At 43.2% G+C, this 19893-nt stretch overlaps 1 protein-coding gene across 1 annotated transcript in view; it reads right to left on the minus strand.

The window, feature by feature from the left end:
- VPS13B (vacuolar protein sorting 13 homolog B) overlaps nucleotides 1-19893 on the minus strand; it is a 5424989-nt gene that overhangs the window by 4480706 nt on the left and 924390 nt on the right. The window contains exon 13 of the mRNA XM_044065647.1: nucleotides 5921-6112. Within this exon, the coding sequence (XP_043921582.1) occupies nucleotides 5921-6112 (192 nt within the window). The remainder of the gene's footprint in view (nucleotides 1-5920; nucleotides 6113-19893) is intronic.

The following is a 19893-nucleotide window of genomic DNA, read 5'->3' on the forward strand; positions in this document are numbered from 1 at the left end:
AAATTTTGGGAAAAATCCTGGGCGGCCGGCCCCCCCGTTTACCTCTGAATGGTTTCACCCCTCTTGAACTCTCTCTTCAAAGTTCTTTTCAACTTTCCCTTACGGTACTTGCCCCTTTCGGTCGTGCAGGTGTTTAGCCTTAGATGGAGTTTACCCCCCGCTTTGGGCTGCTTTCCCCGCTCCGGGAAGACCTGACCCCGGCCGGGGGCCGCCCCCGGCCTCACCCCGTCCGGGTGACCTCGATCACGGACTTGGGCCCCGGGGGCGCCCGGGGAGATTTCCGTGCCACATTTCCCTCCCCCGGGGGGTTGGCTGGGCTTTTCCCCTCTTCACTCGCCATTACTGGGGAATCCTGGTTAGTTTCTTTTCCTCCGTTTGGTTTTTTTTGGGGGTGCCCGCGATCTGAGGTCGCGGGGGGGGCCCGGGGCGGGCGGGCAGGCCGTCCCCCCCCCGGGACCACCCCTGCCGCCTCCGCCCCAAACCCGCCAGACTTCCGGGGGGGGAGGGGGGCCAGGCCCAGGGCGGGGCGTCAGGACCCCCCGGAGAGGAAACCTGGTGGCCTACCACCGACAGCCTCCAGGGGCGGAACGGCCCCCGCTCCCTTCCCCCTTTGGGGCCCGGGTTTCCCCCTCGGGGCGGGGGGACCTCTCCTCCTCCCCCTTCTCCCTGGGGGGGGGCCCCCGGCCCCCTCGACTCCGGCTCCCCCCCCGGGGGCGGACGAACCCCGGGGGGCGATGGAAGGCGGCGACCCTCAGAGGGGGTTGCGGGGTAACCGGGGGAAAATCTTTGGTCGATGATCAATGTGTCCTGCAATTCACATTAGTTCTCCCAGCCTGGTTCTTCATTGGCCGCAGGAGTGATCCCCCGCTCAGAGTTTGCTTCGTCCCGGGGCCCCCCGGGCTTGCCTCGGGCACACGGGTTTCCGGGGGTCATGGGGGTCCCCGGATGGGTTACGGGCCCCTGGGGGCAGGGGGAGTCCAGCGGCGGTGTCCCCCCCCGACCTGGGGTCTTTAAACGGGGGCGTCATCTGCAACCGTGCCCCGCCCCGGAGGGGGGGACTCCGTTGTGCCAGGGCGCCTCTCCCCCCACCCGGGGAGCCAGCCCCCCCGGGGGGGGGAGCACTGGGGGCCCCCCCCCGCCCCATCCCCTGGCGGGGGGCCCCGCCTCCCGCCCGTGGGGGGACCCCTCCCCCCCGCCACCGGAGGCAGAGGGGGGGCCACCCCCCTGCCCCCCCCCCCCTCCCTCCGCCCCCGGGGGGCGAGGGGAGAGAGGGCGGAAGGGGGGGAGGGGCGTGAGAGGCCCTGGTACCCGGGACGGCGCTCGGGCCTCCGGACCTTCTGCGCATCCTTCCGCAGGTTCACTCACGGAAACCTTGTTACGACTTTTACTTCCTCTAGATAGTCAAGTTTGATCGTCTTTACATGACCGGCCGGGCCGCAGACCGACTCCAGCGGGCCGTATCAGAGACCCTACTAAACTGTCCAAATCGGTGTAGCTTAATGGGCGTGTGTGTACAAAGGGCAATGGACTTTATCAATGCCAGCCATAACTTAATTTACTGGGAATTCCTCTGCCAACAGAATGTACCTCGTCCCTAATACGTAATGGGGTTCAGTAGATTGTGGACCTGTCGGCCAAGGGTAGACACACGCTTGATCCATTCAGTGTGCACACGTGCAGCCCCGGACATCTAAGAAGGCATCACGGACCTGTTATTGCTCAATCTCGTGTGGCTGGAAAGCCACTTGTCCTTCTAAGAGTTGGAGGCGACAACTTGCGGGCCCAGTCCCATAACTAGTTAGCATGGCAGGTCTGGGTTGGGTATAGATTAACCAGACATAATCGCTCACCAACTAAGAACGCTATGCAGCCACCACCCACAGGAATCGAAAAGAGCTATCAATCTGTCAAATCCTTTTTCCATGTCCGGGCCGGGTGAGGTTCTCCCGATAAGTTGAGTCAAATTAAGCCGCCAAGCTCCCACTCCTGGTAGGTGCCTCTTCCGTCCAATTCCTTCCAGTTTCAGCTTTGTAAATTACATACTCCCCGAACCCAAAGACTTTGGTTTCCCGGAAGCTCCCTGGCGGGTCATGGGAATAACGCCTGGATCGCTAGTCGGCGCCGTTTATGGTCGTGAACTCCACGAATGGTATCTGATAGTCTTCGAACCTCCGACTTTCGGATTCTTGATTAATGAAAACATTCTTGGCAAATGCTTTTCGCTTCGTTAAATCTTGCCGGTCCAAGAATTCCCCCACCTCTAGCGGCACAATAATTTAATCCCCAGTGCGGCGGCGTCCTCTTAATCATGGACCCCAGTTCAAACCAACAAAATAGAACCGGAGTCCCATTCCATTATTCCTAGCGCTGGAAGTATTCAGGCGACCGGGCCCGCTTTGAACACTCTAATTTTTCTTTCAAAGTAAACGCTCGGACCCCGGGACAATACAGTTAAGAGCATCGGGGAGTGCCGAGGCTGGGACACAGGCGGTAGCTCACCACCTCAAGGCGGTGAACGCCCAGCCCGATCCCAAGATCCAACTGCAAGCTTTTAACTGCAGCAACTTTAATATAATGCCTATTGGGCTGGAATTACCGCGGCTGCTGGCACCAGACTTGCCCTCCAATAGATCCTCGTTAAAGGATTTAAAGTGTAATTTATTCCAATTACAGGGCCTCGAAAGAGTCCTAAATTGTTATTTTAGTCTACTACTCCTTCGGAGAGTCGGGGAGTGGAGTAATGGCGTGGCTGCTGCCTTTGCCTTAGGATGTGATAGCCGTTTCTCAGGCTCCCTCTCCGAATCGACCTGATTCCCGTTACCACGTGGTCACCATGGTAGGCACATAGTACCATCGAAAGTTGATAAGGCAGACATTCGAATGTCGTTACGTATTCGCCGCCACAAGGGCACGCTGTGATCGGCCCGAGTTTATCTAAGTCACCAAAGCTTCGCCGGGCTCTAGACCCGGATCGGTTTTGGTCTGATAAATGAACGCGCATCCCGGAAGGTCAGCGGCTAAATCAGCATGTAATTAGCTCTGGAAATTACCACAGTTATCCAAGTAACGGTGGGCGATCAAAGGAACCATAACTGATTTAATGAGCCATTCGCGGTTTCACTGTAAGCGTCCGTGGTGCACTGAGACTTGCATGGCTTAATCTTTGAGACAAGCATATGCTACTGGCAGGATCAGCCAGATAGCAGCACCTCGTGCGGCGGAGGGATCGAGGGGCCGGCGGGCCCGCCTCCGCCAAGGCGGGAGGGGTCCCACTCCAGCGGAGGGGCACCCGGGTGCTGGTCGAGTGGATCCAGCGGCGAGCCCGGAGGGCATCTTGGTTAAGCTATATATATATATATATATATATATATATGTATGTATATATATATATATATATACACATATATATATATATATACATACATATATATGTATAGGTTTTCAGTTTCTTTGTTCAAAATTCAGGGACAAGCCAAAAATAATCAAGAAATGAAGACACAAAATAAAAGGGATTTTTTTTTAAAATATAACACAAATTCAATTAAAAAGTTAATACAGTAGGGAGTCGATTATCTGAACTAATTGGGACCTAGGGTAGTTCGGATAATCATACATGCATGGAACTGGATAAAAAAAACTGCAAGAAAGTTTTTTCTGCATGCCTTTTAACTATTCAGTGATTCCAATGAACAATAAAGAATATTTTTCTCACACGAGCGTGCTACATGTTCAAAAACATGCACACGCCAATATGTATAACGTTTACATATTGAAACGTTATGATTTTTCCTACCCAAAAAAACTTTGGAAGGCTGTATTAAGATAATTGACATTTCTAATAATCGACGTTCCAATAATATACCCTCTACTGTAGAACAATAGGTTTTGCAACACAATGCATCTGAAACTCTAATGTCTAGTTTTGACTCAATACAATTCTCAATGATTTACCAGAAAAAAAAAAATTATGAGGAACAGGGAAAAAAATAACAGGCGAAATCAGGGCAGCTTAAAGGTATGGGGTGCGTTTGTATGTGTGAATGGGTAACTATGTCCTTCTGTGCAATCAAGTGGAAGAGGTCATGCTTAGTGCATGTCTGAATGTGTGTGTGTATGGGGAGTGAATCTGGGTACCTAGGCTAATACAATGCATGAGTTGCCAGTGGTAATTACTGCACAAACATCTGGCAACCATCGGTTAAATACACTGCTGGAGTCTAGGTTGAAGGAACTTGAGCATTACCTTGCTAACACGTCAAAGAAGTGAAAGTGTTCAACAATTTGAGCACTCTTTAGCACTGTCTTTTACTGGGATTAAAATATAAATTGACTTTTTCCAAACCTAAGACCACTGTTATGTTTTCTAAATTCAGTGGCGCATTCCAAACACTGGAACACCATCTGCTGGATTTTAAACAATTCAGCTGGAATTCTATCAATACCTGTAGCCTTGCTATTATCAAGGCTTTTTGGAGCCCATTTAACTTTACAAGATGTCTGCCACTAGATCAGAGAAATTGTCATTATATCCATTTATCAATGATGCAAGGATCTTTCTTATACAATGCTTCTGCATATTCCTACAACCAAATAATATCTTCTGCTTTGTCCCTTCCATTTTGCCTGAAAGTTTTCCTTAACATCTTTTTGAAGATGTTACATCTTTCCTAATCTATTATCATATGACACTTCTCTGCTAATTTAGAAATACCGGTATCTTTTTTTTTTTTTTTTTTTTTTTTTTTTTTTGCTATTTTCTGAAATGCTGCATTCAATTTGACATACTTTTCTCCATCTCCATTGCCTTTTGATATCCTTCATTCCTTGACTCCTTCTAAAGCCTTAACATGCACCTAGGTTGATTTTTTAATATCTTTCTGTTTGGAATTTTTTTAATTGCCACTGTCTGGACAACATCACAAATTTCTGTCCATAGTTCTTCAGGCACTCTAACCACCAGGTATCATCCCATAAATCTGTTCTTCACCCACTACTACATATTCATTTGAAACATTGTTGACTTCATATCTACTTAGCCTGGGAGCTTTTCTTGCCTTCTTTAATTTAATTTAATTTAATTTAATTTAATTCTAAATAAGTAGCTGATGGTCTGAGCCACAGTCAACCCAAGGTCTTGCTTTTGCTGACTTCAACCTTTACAGACAATGAAAGGGATAGATATAATAAAACACTGCAAAAGTTGAAATGTGTGGACATTTAGCCATAATTAATGTCTACTAATTATAATCACTGTATATGGTGTTACAGTCACATGTACTGTATCCTGAAGTTTAACTGTACTCTAATGGCTGGAATGAATGGTTCATCACCTAAACTCTTCATACTGTTATTATATTGATACAAACCTTAGCAGCTGTTTCAGGCCACTACTGAAAATGAGTTCTGACCAGTAGAACTTATAAGTTAACAAAAGGTAAATATACTTATACCAATATATCTGTCTCCTGTAATTCAAATCTGCATGCATTTTATATCGGTGTCTTTCAGGTCGACATTTTCAGGCTCTCATACTGTAACCACCATTAAAGAGCAAACTACTAAAACTACACCTGAAGAACACTCTGAAAAGGCTGTATTTGGCCGAGGTGGTAGAGACTGCTTTTTATTTTCCATTGAAGTGTTCTGTCCTTTATCGCCGGTCATTAAGCTTTTTTGGTGGTTTTTGCAATGATACTTCAGTTTCGTTCGGTGGTTATATGAATACACCTGAAGAACAGTTGAAACTCTAAGTGCAGTAAACATCTCTGAACACATGCTGGGGAATGACCGCAGCATAAAGCCTGCTGGCCTCATTACATTTAGCATAAACTCTGATAAAGCAATACATCAGTCTATGCTGTAAAATTGCTACATGATCATCAACATTAAAGCCGAGCCATATAAATTAAAAGTAATGTACCTGGTTTTGGTCTACTGTATGCTTCATATTCATGGTCAACGGCACACGCCACCATTTTCAATATCCTGTGGACTGCACTGCTATCTAATCGAAGATCAAGTGAACCAATGATAAGGCGTTTTGCAGACATTTCCTGGAGGGTGCCAAGATCTTCACTTTTCACAGATGAAACATCTGGCTGATTACCTGGACCTGAAATAGTAAAATAATTACTGACTAACTTTCTGCCAAAAGCATTACAGTAACATCTAAACACATTCAATGTCAGTAACTATATTATAAATGACTTGAGTAGACTTACACTTTTGCACATTTAATTACAATGATAAAAATTACATAATTAAAGAAAGTATGGTACTTGCGTATTATCGCAACCACATTTCCAACGTGCCAAATTTCGTTAATGTTTGGATGAAAATATTTACGTTAAGCTCAGAAGGGGTGTGTAAACTATTAATTCTTACTCTGTCCCATTGTGTAGGAGTCAGGAAGAGGAATAATACTTGCATTTTGTAATTTTCGGGTATGTACTTTTCCGACTTAACTTATTGTAACCTAAAACCTACAAATAAAATAAACCTGACTTTCTGTGTCTTCGTTATCCACGGTCATCTTTGTTTAATTTGTTAATGTATGGCAACCTTGGATGATCATTACTCGTGTAACTCTATTGCTTTCATTGTGCGTTTTACACCTCACAGTATTTAACCCTCACAAAGGCAATGGTAATAAAGCCTTTCAGTGGGCTTTGTAAAATGTAGACAATCGTAAGTCATGCGTTTTACAAAATGTTGCTTTGACAACTTTTTTACCATCTGTTACAGTCTTCACAGTAAGGGATGTGTTATGCACGAATTCTTGCTTTGTACTACTGGACAGTGACATTCAGTATTTCAGCATTGTATTTCAAGTTCCGACATTTGTCCTTGCAGTTGTATTCCCTGAATGTAGTCTACGTTGCTCACAGACCGTCTACATTGCGACTGAATAGTACCTTACACTTTGCACAACTCTTTTCAGGCTAACACAGATAGTTTTGTGAAAACATTAGAAATTATGGCACGTTAACAATGTGGTTGCGATAATACGCAAGTACAGAAAATATTTATGCTTGGATCTTATAAATTCAGAGTTAATGGTACATATGAAAAAATTTAGGTTTTACTACAAGGTTACATGTTTTATTAAGGTTGCAATACAAGATGTGCACAAAAGAACTCATAACAACAGAGTCCTAGAAGCAAGCTTATGGCATTTTGAAGGAACATGGAAGCACTCACTTAAATAGTTAAAAGCAAAATTAAAAAAAAAACACTGTTAAACATCACAGCAAGTACAGTTAGGTAAGTAAAACTTACTGTAACAGTAGATGATCTAATAAACCACTGTTGTAGTAGCCTAAGTATATGGGTCCTACCTTCTGCGACTCTCCAGCTTTACAAAGCTTAGGATGCCTTCCATGCACTCCATTGTCAAGAGCTCAAGCAGAGTTCCAAAAAACAACAGCTGGAGAATGAAAAGCTTCAGAGCATTTTTTTTGTCCAGAAGGAAAGCAAAAGCCCTAAAGAGCAATGCTAGGAAACAAACCAAATTATATACAAAAAAGGGAGGACAAATCCTCACACAGACAACACCAAAAATACAAAGAGGCTACTACAACAGTGATCTATTAGAATATATACTGCTATGGTACGTTTTACTCCCACAGTTGTACTACATTCACACACACATCACTGTTTCAGTAGCTTAATCTATATGGGAAGTTTACCATAGCTTACAGAAGAAAAGTGGAAAAGGGGAACAGGCCAATAAACTAAGACTCCTGGAGCCTTTGGAGAAAGGTCTTAGTTGTTCTGGACCTGGAAAATGAATCCAGTTTGTAGTGCTTGGTAAAAGTGTGTACAAAGGACCACGTTGTTGCCATACTTCTTGGGTCCATCTCTTTCCAGAAAGCTATCAAAGAAGCCAAAGACTTGTGGAATGAGCTGTAACCCTGCCTGGAAGTAGCTTACTATGGTGAGTACAACAAAATGCAACACTACGAGACAATCACCTGAAAAGGATTTGTTTTCACAATGGTTGTCCTTTTCTCTTACTATCATAGGAGAGAAACAGCTGATCAACTTTCCAAAAGGTTCAGCTTTTGGCAAGGTGTCTGAGCTGCCTGTAGATTTTTAGACTGACATCCTTCCACCATTTTTTTAAGGTTAAGGAGAGACTACTGGGAGATTGACAGTCTGGCTTAAAGTAAACTTTGAGACTACTTTAGGCATTAACAGAAGGATTTGTTCTCAAAGAAACTCTGTTCCTATGGAAAATAAGGTAGGATTGTCTCACCACAAAAGCTTGTAACTCAGATATTCTTGCAAAAGTCACAGCAATGAATAAAGAAGTCTTTCAACATAAGAACCTCAGTTCCTGATGAGCTGGTTCAAATGCAGACAGAGTAAACTTCCCAAGCACAAAGTTCAGTTCCCAAGGAGGACCTGATTCCTAGGTAGGTGACTATAACATGCCCCTTTCTAAAACTGTTTAACTTGAGCATTATTAGAAAAGGGGGGGATCAAGGGCAGACAAGCAGAAATGGATGACAAATGTACCTTGATAAATACAAAAAAACAACTCACAGTGGGCCAGGATCCCCTCTGTCTTATTAACTCAGAATCTTGACAAATGAGGCATCTTCAGGAGGGAATTGTGGGGAACCCTTTTGATCCTCCAAGTCCATATCCAAGGTGGGAGACCCCATGTCTCCCTTTACACATCCTTTTCTTGGGAATCACCAACTGTGATTGATATGAATCCTTTGAAGAGTAAATAAGCAGAATAACTTTTTTTTTCAGGGCATCTGACCTACTCTGTCCTTGACTGCCATGAAATAAGGGCTTAGAAACAGGTGGGTGGGCATCTTAGGGTGAAGCCAGTGTCAAAGGAAGCATTGCAGCAAGTCTAGATGGAGAAGCTACTATCCTCACTATAATTTTGTACTCAGATCCAGAATCTGGTCACTACCTAGGAGCCCAACTCTGAAGCAAAGACGTCCACCATTAATGTAATGGTGACTGATGCTAAAGGTCAAATCCCTGGCACCAAGGAACCACAAGGGTCCGAGCAAGATCTTAGAGCAGACAGCTCAAAAGATGAAACTTCTAACACCAGGAAAAACCCCACGTGGGCAGGAGCAGAAGCTCTGTCATTAAGTGGTCACAGCCAGGACACACCAAATCTCAAAGGCCTCAGGGAATAGTGCATCAGATGTGAAGAAATTGGAACCAAAAGAGAGGGTATCAGATCCAATGTTGCACGGTCTGGGATGCATTTCAGCTCCAAAACCACTGACACAGAGACACACAGCAGGGAAGGAACTTATGGAGAAGGGGGGGGGCATCCCTAGATGCAGATGGAGAATGGGATGATACCCAGCTCCATCTCTGCCTTAAGAAATCTTGTCATCATGGGCTGTTAATCGGCTTCAGAAGTACTTCTGAAGGACTTAAAGGACCTTAGAAATGCAGCTTGATAATTCCATCTTGGACAAGTGTCTGCTAGGAACCGGAGGAAGAGACTTGTCTCAAATAACAATAATGCCTAAGAGAAACTTGGCTTGACTGCCAGAGGTGGAATCTGGAGAGGAGTCCTTTTCCTGGGGCCAAGGAACTTTTGGATCAGGGATGGAATGAGAATCCTGTGTCTTCCATTTTCTTGAGCCTTTATCTTTGGTCTGTCTGCAGGATCTCACACAGTTCGTACTTTTACTCATTCTGAAACCACTCCCTGCATCAGGCCTGAAACATCTATTGTGACTGACGGGGGAGTTGGAAGGGAAGACCTGGTATGCAAGATATCTGGTCTATCCATCACCCAGTATCACTCTTTACAAACCTCAGAACTGGGATCTGAAATGACAAAGGGTCCAGAGTGATCTGAGGCATCATTGTATTTTCCTTGTGTAGCCTGGCCAGGAGAAGCATGAAAATTATTGATACTATTCACCACAGAAACTTGAACTCCCTTGCAGACACATGGTTTAGGCTAGACAAACTCACAAAGAAATGATGAAACATACATTTTTTGTCTGAAGGAAGAAAGGCTCTTCTCAAGGCAGAGTTCAACAAACATTTGAGGAAAATCCTTCTGTGAGAAGGGACGAGAGAAGATTTCAAAAGCTTTATTTGAAAACTCAGGCTGAGACGAAATTATTCAACAGTTGCTGAAGACTTGAAAGCTGAAAGAATCTGCAAAGATACGACAATTGCCAAATACAGAAGCGCATACAATCCTTCAAATATGGAAAAATGTGAATGCCTTTAAGTCTACAGTAAACAATGACGGCAGCTAGGCATTTTGTCAACACCCTTGGCATAATAGAAAATCCAGAAGGGAAAACAGAAAAAGTACAGTTCTGTAAGTAAACTTACCATAACAGCAGCAATTTGAATGATCACTGCTGCAGTCCCTTACACAGTCATTCTGGCTAGATTGTCCTTTGTCCTGGGGTTCCTGTTTTCTTTCTGAAAACTCTCTGCCATTGTTTTTTAAATGCCTGCTTACTAGCATTTTGCTTATACTATTGGTTTTGTTTCTTGCCAAAACTGGACAAGGACCCAGAAAAAAAAAAATGGAAAATTATGTGAAGGAGGGCTAAAAAATCTGAGAGATTCCCCATATCAGCTTACCCCTCTCATCACATTTTTGATCATCTCTGCAGCTGAGGGAACAAAAACTAAATCTCTAGCAAAGATGAATTTAAAATCTCATTGCTTACATCCTTTAAGAGATTCTGAAAATGCAACCAGACGGCCTCCTCAACACAGTACCAGTGGACATAGTATCGACACAGTCAAAAACACACTTTAAACAAGGAGTAGTGACCTGAAAAACTGAAGAAACTAAACCACACAAAGCATATTTTTCCTCAAAGCAAGGAACTGCAGATAAAACTTCTATCATACTTCCACAATTACTCAGAATAAATTAACATAAGAGCCTGACCATTTAAAATTCTAAAAATTAAAAGTTGCAAAGGCATACACTTTTCCCCAAACAGATCAACTGTTCTACCATCCTTAAGAAGGGGAAAGATTAGCACTAATAAAGTGCTTGGCAGCAGCTAGATTGACTAAAGCTTGAGCTACTGGATCAAGTATGGGATGAGTATATAAAATCTGAAAGAATGTACAAAGTTCCTCAGTCTGTCTGCTTTTGTATGTTCAACAGTCTGGCTATCAGAGAAACCACAGGTTATGACAAACACTTCCGTCAATGCTAGAAGCACTGGGAGAATGACAGGACATTCTAGGAATTCCAGCTGCAACATTTCGTAGTATTTTCTGCAGGACTGAGAAACCTCAGTGTTCTGTCATTGAAAACACTGGCACATTCTGGAAGTATCCTGTACAAGACCCTCAATCACACTTAATAAACTTCTCTTGTCCAATGAAATTGAAGCAGGAGAAAGTATACATTTAATTTTCTGTTTCTTTTTCTGACAGGAAAATTAAGGCAAACAGGGTTTTTAATGGCAGCAATAGCTTCACCAGGGATGGGCACATTATCCTGGTTAAGGAGACTCACCTTCCCTTCCCCTTCACCCAACACCAACAAACGTTGCTCTCTCTTGCCCACTAAGGGGACCCCAACAGCTGCAGAGGACATGGCCAACTCCCAGTCCACTGTGGCTGTATGTGCACTACTAGAGGGATGAGGGAAAAGATGAGTGATCTGAGGAACTGGCTTTGGCCAAAGCAGTCTCATCCACCTACAGCTGAAGCAAATTGTTAGTTTACTGTGGTGGCAAAGGCTGTTTAGTTAACTTTTTTTTTTGTGGTTGGAAGAAGGACAGTCTGTAGAACCATAGTCTGTTCCATGGTCAAGTTGAAAATGGTGCTTCATTCCCACGGAAATTGGGCAGCACAAACTGATAAATATCAAAAATAGTATAAAGTTACTTTTCCCAATAAACAGTTTTCTAGCCCTAAAAAGCAATTTAAACACATTTTCTCCACAGAGAGAAAGCAGATACAGAATGTTTAAATCAACTTTAAAGTGCCAAACACAAAAATGCCCTCCCATTTAAAAGTAGAGCAAAGTCAAGGGGTGGCACAGTGGTTAATGTTGTTGCTTTACAGCAAGAGGTTCTCTGGTTTGATTTCCGGCTGGGATGCCCTCTGTGCAGAGTCTGCAGGTCCTCCCTGCGTTGGTGTGGGTTTCCTCCAGGTGCTCCTATTTCCTCTCACATTCCAAAGACACGTGCCTGGAGCATTTCTCCCCAGGCCTCTGCTGAAAATAGGCTCTATCCTAGTTCAGATTTTCCCAGTCAACAAATGTTAAACAAATAAATGTGACAGTCAAGAAAAACACACATTCCTATCTTAAAAAGTACCTTCTCACACAGGAAAGTAAAATTGAACATTAAAAATGACATGGAGTTTTTTCTCCAAAAGTAACTTATCTGCCCAGCAATGGAACAGCACAAGCGGACCATCGAGCCTCAAAAACCTGCAAAGAAGCACACACTTCATCAGCAGGAAAGCTCTAAAGGGCTTGGTGCTCAAGCTTTTTGACTCAGCTCAGCTCAAGTTAATGGTTTGGGTGTGTGGAAGGTGCCCTTAAGCTTTGGAAACTGGTTGGCTGTTATCTCCTATGCAGGATATAGCCCACATAGCTTTGACTACTGCAGCAGTGATCAATAAGAACATCTGATAATGTAAGATGGATACAGCAAATCGTAAGAAACACCCAAATTGCTCTGCAATGGGGATGTGATGACAGGCATCTCTTAGTTCCAGCTTTACCATCCTTTAGATTCAGCTTTACCACTGGCAACTAGCATCTAGCCTAGACGTCTCATTCACTTCTGCAGGTACAAAAAACTGAAGAGATAACATCCTGAACTTCAGAATCTAGACAAAATGGTTTAGAAATAAAGATGCAGTATAGACCTCCAGGATCCATCTGTTTTAGGAACTAAAACAGTTTCTGGAAAGCAAAGAAAAAAAATCTCTGCCTAGGAGATTGATGGGCACAGGTTCTATGGCTCCCACAGAAATTGTGTGTTGCAGAATCCAGAGAAAATAGAGTCTGAACAGTCAGACAGTGATTGACTAAGAAGACTGTCCTTGAGTTTTAGAGGCTCTTGCTTTCTTTTTAGAACCTCATTTTTTCCCTTGCTTTTTAAAACTCAGTTTCTTGGCTTTTTGCCATTTTAAAAGTGCTTAATGAAAAATGGAGCTAAGGAGAAGTGGAAATGATTTGTTCTGAAAAAGTAGGGCTGAAAAATTTGAGACACTGCTTGAATCAGTTTTCTCTTTTCAACACAATTCTTAAGCACCTCAGTTGCAGAGGGTTCAAACAATTATCTAAGGGAAAACTTAAAATCTCAGCTTTCCCATCATAAGGAAGACTTTGAGAATGAAGCCAAATATCTCTCCTCAAAACTGATCCAGAAGCAGCTCTAGAGGAGGAATCCAGAGCATCATAAGCACACTGTCATGTTACTAAGCATATTTTAAACAGTTGTCACAGAAGCATTTGATGAATTATTTACCTCAGGAAGAAAGATACCCATTTACTTCTGCATGCTCTCAACAGATAACAATAAAAACATTAACAGAGAAGTTTGACAGCTTAAACTGATGAAAGTTAAACTATTAGAATACATTTTCTTCACCAGCTTATCTAGTGCTTTCCCACACTTGTCATAGAGAATGGGGTTAGCAACAGTAACTGGTTTTGCAGAAGCAGAGATGGATAGGGAAGTAACTTCTGGGTCTGATTTACAATTAGAAGGCAGGTACTTATGTGTCTGGGGTAACTTGTAAGACATCTATGGAGCAGGAGGCTAGAAGCAGTGAGAAAGTATCCCTTGCAAGATCGGGAAATAGCTTCAGCTTTAGGCATCTTTAACTGTAACAAATTATAATACATTTTCTGTGCCACAGGAATTTCATTGATAAACCTCTTTCATCGTAATGTGTCAGGAGGAGACTTGTCAACAGAAATAGAAACAGGAGACTGAAAAATATGTTCTCACCAGGCATACTCCCTCTGGGGGGAAAAGAAGACAGATTTTCAGTAGTCAGACTGGTCCCAGCTTCCACATCCCTATCCTGGCCAAATGAAGACCTTTCATTATCCCCTTCCCCTTACACTGAAAATTAGCTCTCTTTTGGCCACCGAGGGCATCCTACACTTGCAGAGGACACATTTCCTGGTCTTTGGTTATTGAAAAAAACTACACCAAGGGGACTGGGAGGAAAAAGATTAAGATATCCACTCGTAGATTTCAAGGTACTATAGAAAAAATACCACAAAATAAATCTTAATTGTTAAAAAATTAAACAGCTGGAGTGTGAAGAGCCTTAGTTATCCTGCCAAAGTCTGATAGTGCAACACCAGAGCAGTACTGGCCTCTCCTGACCCACTGCCTATTTCTGAACATCTGAAGTTATGGTGTCAGTAGAACCCCCCCCCCCCAATACTGAGATTCAGTTTAATGCTGAGTAGGGAGGAGCTGCACTCGTGGGTATCAGCAGAAAGTTCTGGAGGTCACTGAAGAAGTCAGATACTCAGTCTTCTAGTAAATCTATGAAGGAAGGAATACTGCTACAGCAGTGATTCTTATGCCTAACATTTCTACTCATGGTGCAATAAAAATTAGTTAATTATGGAAATCTGAAACAGGTGTCTGAGGAACTAGCATCTAGCCTGGAGGTCTCATTCACATCTTCAGAGGGCTGAGCTAACCTCATAGTGGCGATCTCCAAGGGTCAGGACACAGTAACTATAGGTCACAGAACTATGACAAAGTAATAGGGCTTTTAGCTCCACACTAATGGAACAGATCAGACTCATTCTCTTTTAGTACTGTTTTTCTTTCCAGGGATACATTTTCTGTAACAAAGGTTGAAAGTACCTTACAAGGTGGCTTGTCCTTGTGCCCCTGCAAATATCTGCTCAAGGAAGGACTAGAAGTTTTAGGTCCTAAGATGGAGATTTTTTTTAAGTAGTAAATTTCTCAAAGTCAGAGATGTTGCAGCTCTTCCTCACACAAAATACTGCAGTTGGTAGTTTTGTATAACCAGTTCGAATGCAACTTTTTTTTACAATTTTATCAAATATTAAAACACAAAAGGTAGAAAATGGTTCCAAATGTTGCCTTTATCATGCTAGAAGCCACCTAGAATGGCTGAGTGAATAGAAAGACTTGCAACTGATCATTTCCTGCAGCAAAAGATAACTGAAAATGGCAAAGAGTGCTCTCCCTTTTAAGTCGCACATCAGCCAATGTCCTGGACTACAGGTGAAGACCAGCTCTGTGCTGGGGGTGTCCAAAAGCTGTACAAAGCAGACTGAAAGGTGAACACCAGCCAGACGCTAATTCCATGCATAAGGAACTGTACTGCAGCTGTGATTACCGCGATAAATGTTATGAGTTGATAGCGGCTGAAGTGCTCTAAAGATCATTCTCAAATTTAAACAGCCAGTTGTACTGTTGAAATGATTTGTCTCAGTCTTGTTTATTTAAATAATACATGTAGTATTATCCATGTCAACTGCAGGTGGCTTTGCTGAAAGATTTCCTGAAAGACTGTTAAAGGCCAGTAGACTGCCTTCATCTCCTTCACAATAATGTGATGAAATGTTTCTTGTTAAGACCAATAGCCTGAAACTGATAAGTTGTTCCAAAAGCATAACATTTAGTACCTCTCGTCAGGTGAGTAAAATCGGTTGTGCATTTTTGTTCACCATACAAATTCCTTCTTTATGTCCTGTGTTATGGGAGCAATCACATCTAGATCTGTGGGTTGATTTCAAATATTTATGAGATGATGATGCATTTCCTCATATATAATCTTACTTGAAGAAGTAGCAGAACAACATATCTCTGTGCCCAAAAAAATGTTCTTGCTATGAAGGTTTGTTGCTAAGAGATCTGTTACAGGACTGAATTGCTGTTCTCTTGCCCCAAGTTGGAATATTAAACAATCTGTGAATCCTCTAGTAAAACTTCCATCACAAAGGGAGTCAGGTAATATTTCTTCTAACTCGGTGTAATCCTTAGACACAGAAACAAGGCAATAATTTGACAGACCTGTCACAAGTTCCTTTACAACTATCAAGCAGTTGTTCAGATAAAGGGAAACGTATGTTTTTGCTTTCCGAGGCAGGCAAACTCAAACTAAAACTTAGCAAGTAATGTTTCAAATGGCAAACTTAAAAATTAAAAGTGATTACAATTCCTAATAAAACAGGAGTACCATTCTGTAAAAAGGTCTCACTGAAATCTGAAGATGTGCATTTTCTGTTTAGCTTAGCCAAATAAGATTTTTTAACTATGAAGGGAAGTACATCCTTCAAAGTCACCCATCTGAATGTTTTTGCGCTCAAATGAGTTCATATCCACCAAGTCCACAAGTAGGTGTCTCAGCATACTGCTGCACCGCATTCCTTCAAAGGTAATTGTCTCAGCATACTGCTACAAAACATTCCCTTCAGAGGTAGGTGTCTCAGCATACTGCTGCACAGCATTCCTTCAGAAGTAGGTGTCTCAGCATACTGCTACAAAACATTCCCTTCAGAGGTAGGTGTCTCAGCATACTGCTGCACCGCATTCCTTCAGAGGTAGGTGTCTCAGCATACTGCTGCACAGCATTCCTTCAGACGTAGGTGTCTCAGCATACTGCTGCACCGCATTCCTTCAGAGGTAGGTGTCTCAGCATACTGCTGCACAACATTCCTTCAGAGGTAGGTGTTTCAGCATACTGCTGCACAACATTCCTTAAGAGGTAGGTGTCTCAGCATACTGCTGCACAACATTCCTTCAGAGGTAGGTGTCACTGCATACTGCTGCACCGCATTCCTTCAGAGGTAGGTGTCTCAGCATACTGCTGCACCGCATTCCTTCAGAGGTAGGTGTCTCAGCATACTGCTGCACCGCATTCCTTCAGAGGTAGGTGTCTCAGCATACTGCTGCACAACATTCCTTCAGAGGTAGGTGTTTCAGCATACTGCTGCACCGCATTCCTTCAGAGGTAGGTGTCTCAGCATACTGCTGCACAACATTCCTTCAGAGGTAGGTGTTTCATACTGCTGCGCAACATTCCTTTAAGAGGTAGGTGTCTCAGCATACTGCTGCACAACATTCCTTCAGAGGTAGGTGTCTCAGCATACTGCTGCACAACATTCCTTCAGAGGTAGGTGTTTCAGCATACTGCTGCACAACATTCCTTAAGAGGTAGGTGTCTCAGCATACTGCTGCACAACATTCCTTCAGAGGTAGGTGTCTCAGCATACTGCTGCACAACATTCCTTCAGAGGTAGGTGTTTCAGCATACTGCTGCACAACATTCCTTAAGAGGTAGGTGTCTCAGCATACTGCTGCACAACATTCCTTCAGAGGTAGGTGCCTCAGCATACTGCTGCACAGCATTCCTTCAGACGTAGGTGTCTCAGCATATTGCTACACATCATTCCTTCAGAGGTAGGTGTCTCAGCATACTGCTGCACAACATTCCTTCATAGGTAGGTGTCTCAGCATACTGCTACACAGTATTCCTTCAGAGGTAGTTGTCTCAGCATACTGCTACACAGCATTCCTTCAGAGGTGGTTGTCTCAGCATACTGCTGCACAACATTCCTTCATAGATGGTTGTCTCAGCATACTGCTACACAGTATTCCTTCAGAGGTAGTTGTCTCAGCATACTGCTACACAGCATTCCTTCAGAGGTGGTTGTCTCAGCATACTGCTGCACAACATTCCTTCATAGATGGTTGTCTCAGCATACTGCTACACAGTATTCCTTCAGAGGTAGTTGTCTCAGCATACTGCTACACAGCATTTCTTCAGAGGTGGTTGTCTCAGCATACTGCTGCACAACATTCCTTCAGAGGTAGGTGTCTCAGCATACTGCTGCACAACATTCCCTCAGAGGTAGGTGTCTCAGCATACTGTTGCACAGCATTCCTTCAGAGGTGGTTGTCTCAGCACACTGCTTCACAACACTCCTTCCCAAACACTGATCCATCTTATGAAGTGCTACATGACCTTGATAAGAAGGAGTGTATGCGGCTTACTTCCACAGAGGTTTCTGGATAAATTCTATGGTACAAACCTCTTGAACTGTTTGTAATACCAATTTGTTTGTGTTAATCTGCTGCCTTACGCAAACCTGCTTCCTGACTCTACTACAGAGTTACCTTGCACCTTTAGTGAAGCCTTTACTTCTTGATAAAAAAGAAGTTATGTAACTACCATAATGTTCCATGTTAGTTGTCCTTCATTGCGCCTTCCTTCTTGCCGGATGGGTTTGCTCCGACTCGGCCACCTTCTATAGCTCGAGAGCTCTTTACTGGCTCGAGGCTACCCGTTATCTCAGAATGCCCAGCATCAGCTACCCAGGTCTCGTTTGAGATAGCCCACACTAGACATAATCATAGAAGATAATCCATTATTATTAAACCTGGATATACAGTAAATTGTCACGGTTTGCTTGGGAAGCAACTAAGAACAAAACAAGTTAGCCAGTGAAACCATTGAAAAATTCCTCTCAATCCTCGATGAAGGGGGAAGGAGAGAGGGACGCAATAAGGAAGGCGAGATGAAGGACAACTAACATGGAACGTTATGGTAGGTACATAACTTCTTTATTTTAAGTTGCCCAATCTTGCCTTTATTCTTACTGAATGGGACAGTGTCCCTAGCACCTCAATCCTGGGTGGCTCATTGGAACAGACTCTTCAGAACCGTGGAATCAAAGGAAGCCCTGCCCCAGGAGACCACATCTACTTTGTAATGATAAATAAATGTATGAGGATCTGCCCAAGTAGCTGCTACACAAATTGAATCTATGGGCAATCTAGACTGAAAAGCTACCGAAGTAGCTACTGACCTGGTTGAATGACCTTTGGGTCTTGCTGGAAGATATTTTTGTCGTAAATGGTTAAGTATAGGCAATGGTGTCTGATAACCATTTTGACAAGGTTACTTTAGAAACTGGAAGGCCTTATTTGTTGTTAGCAAATGAAAGGAACAACTGATCTGATTTTCTCAGCTCTATAATTCTATGCAGACAGAAATGTAGTTGTCTATGCACATCCAATTGGTGTAATCTGTATTCTGCCTTGTTGGAATGATTAGGGAAAAAGACAGGAAGTTCAATGGATTGATTCAAATTGTGTTCTGAACAAACATTAGGTAGAAAAGATGGGATAGTTCTCAGAGAAACTCTGTCTTTGTAAAAAAAAAACAGGTATGGAGGGCAAACACATAGGGCATGGAGTTCTGAAACACGTCTGGCAGAAGTAATAGCAACTAGGAAGAGAGTTTTCCAAGAGAGAAATTTCAAAGAACATGATGCTGCTGGTTCAAAGGGTGGCAGTATCAAGGAGGCCACAACCAAATTGAGATCCAAAGGTAGAAGGGGCTCTTTCACTGGGGGTCTAAGTAGAGATGTACCTCTCATAAAGGCCTTACAGAGTTTGAGAGAAATTATGCTTGAGTTAAAAACTCTGATGTGAAAATTTGAAATGGCAGCTAGTTGTACTCTGATGGTAGCAGCAGCTGCACCAGATCGAAACAGTTCTGCTAAGAAATCCAAAATTTTGTGTACAGGAGCTGAAAAAGGATCTAAATTCCTGGATTCTGCCCAGTACGAGAATCTTTTCCATTTGCTAGCATAAACTTTCCTTGTAGTTGTCTTACGGGAGGAAACAATAATATCATGCACTGCTGGGGAAATATTGGGGAGCCTGGCTAAGATTGGAAGTGGAGTAACCAAGCTGTCAGCTTTAGAGATTGGAGGGATTGGTGTAACTCACCTGATTGATGAATCAAGAGGTTCGTCACTGGGTCCAGAACCCAAGGCTGGGCTAGAAGGTGGGGGAGAAGGAACGGAAACCAAATCTGTTGAGGCTAATAGGGGGCAATGAGAATCATCTTGCAACCCAACGATTTTGCTTTCTGAATGACTTT

Source organism: Protopterus annectens, chromosome 3.part0, assembly GCF_019279795.1.
Source record: "Protopterus annectens isolate FY-2018-M chromosome 3.part0, PAN1.0, whole genome shotgun sequence".
Taxonomy (NCBI): domain Eukaryota; kingdom Metazoa; phylum Chordata; order Ceratodontiformes; family Protopteridae; genus Protopterus; species Protopterus annectens.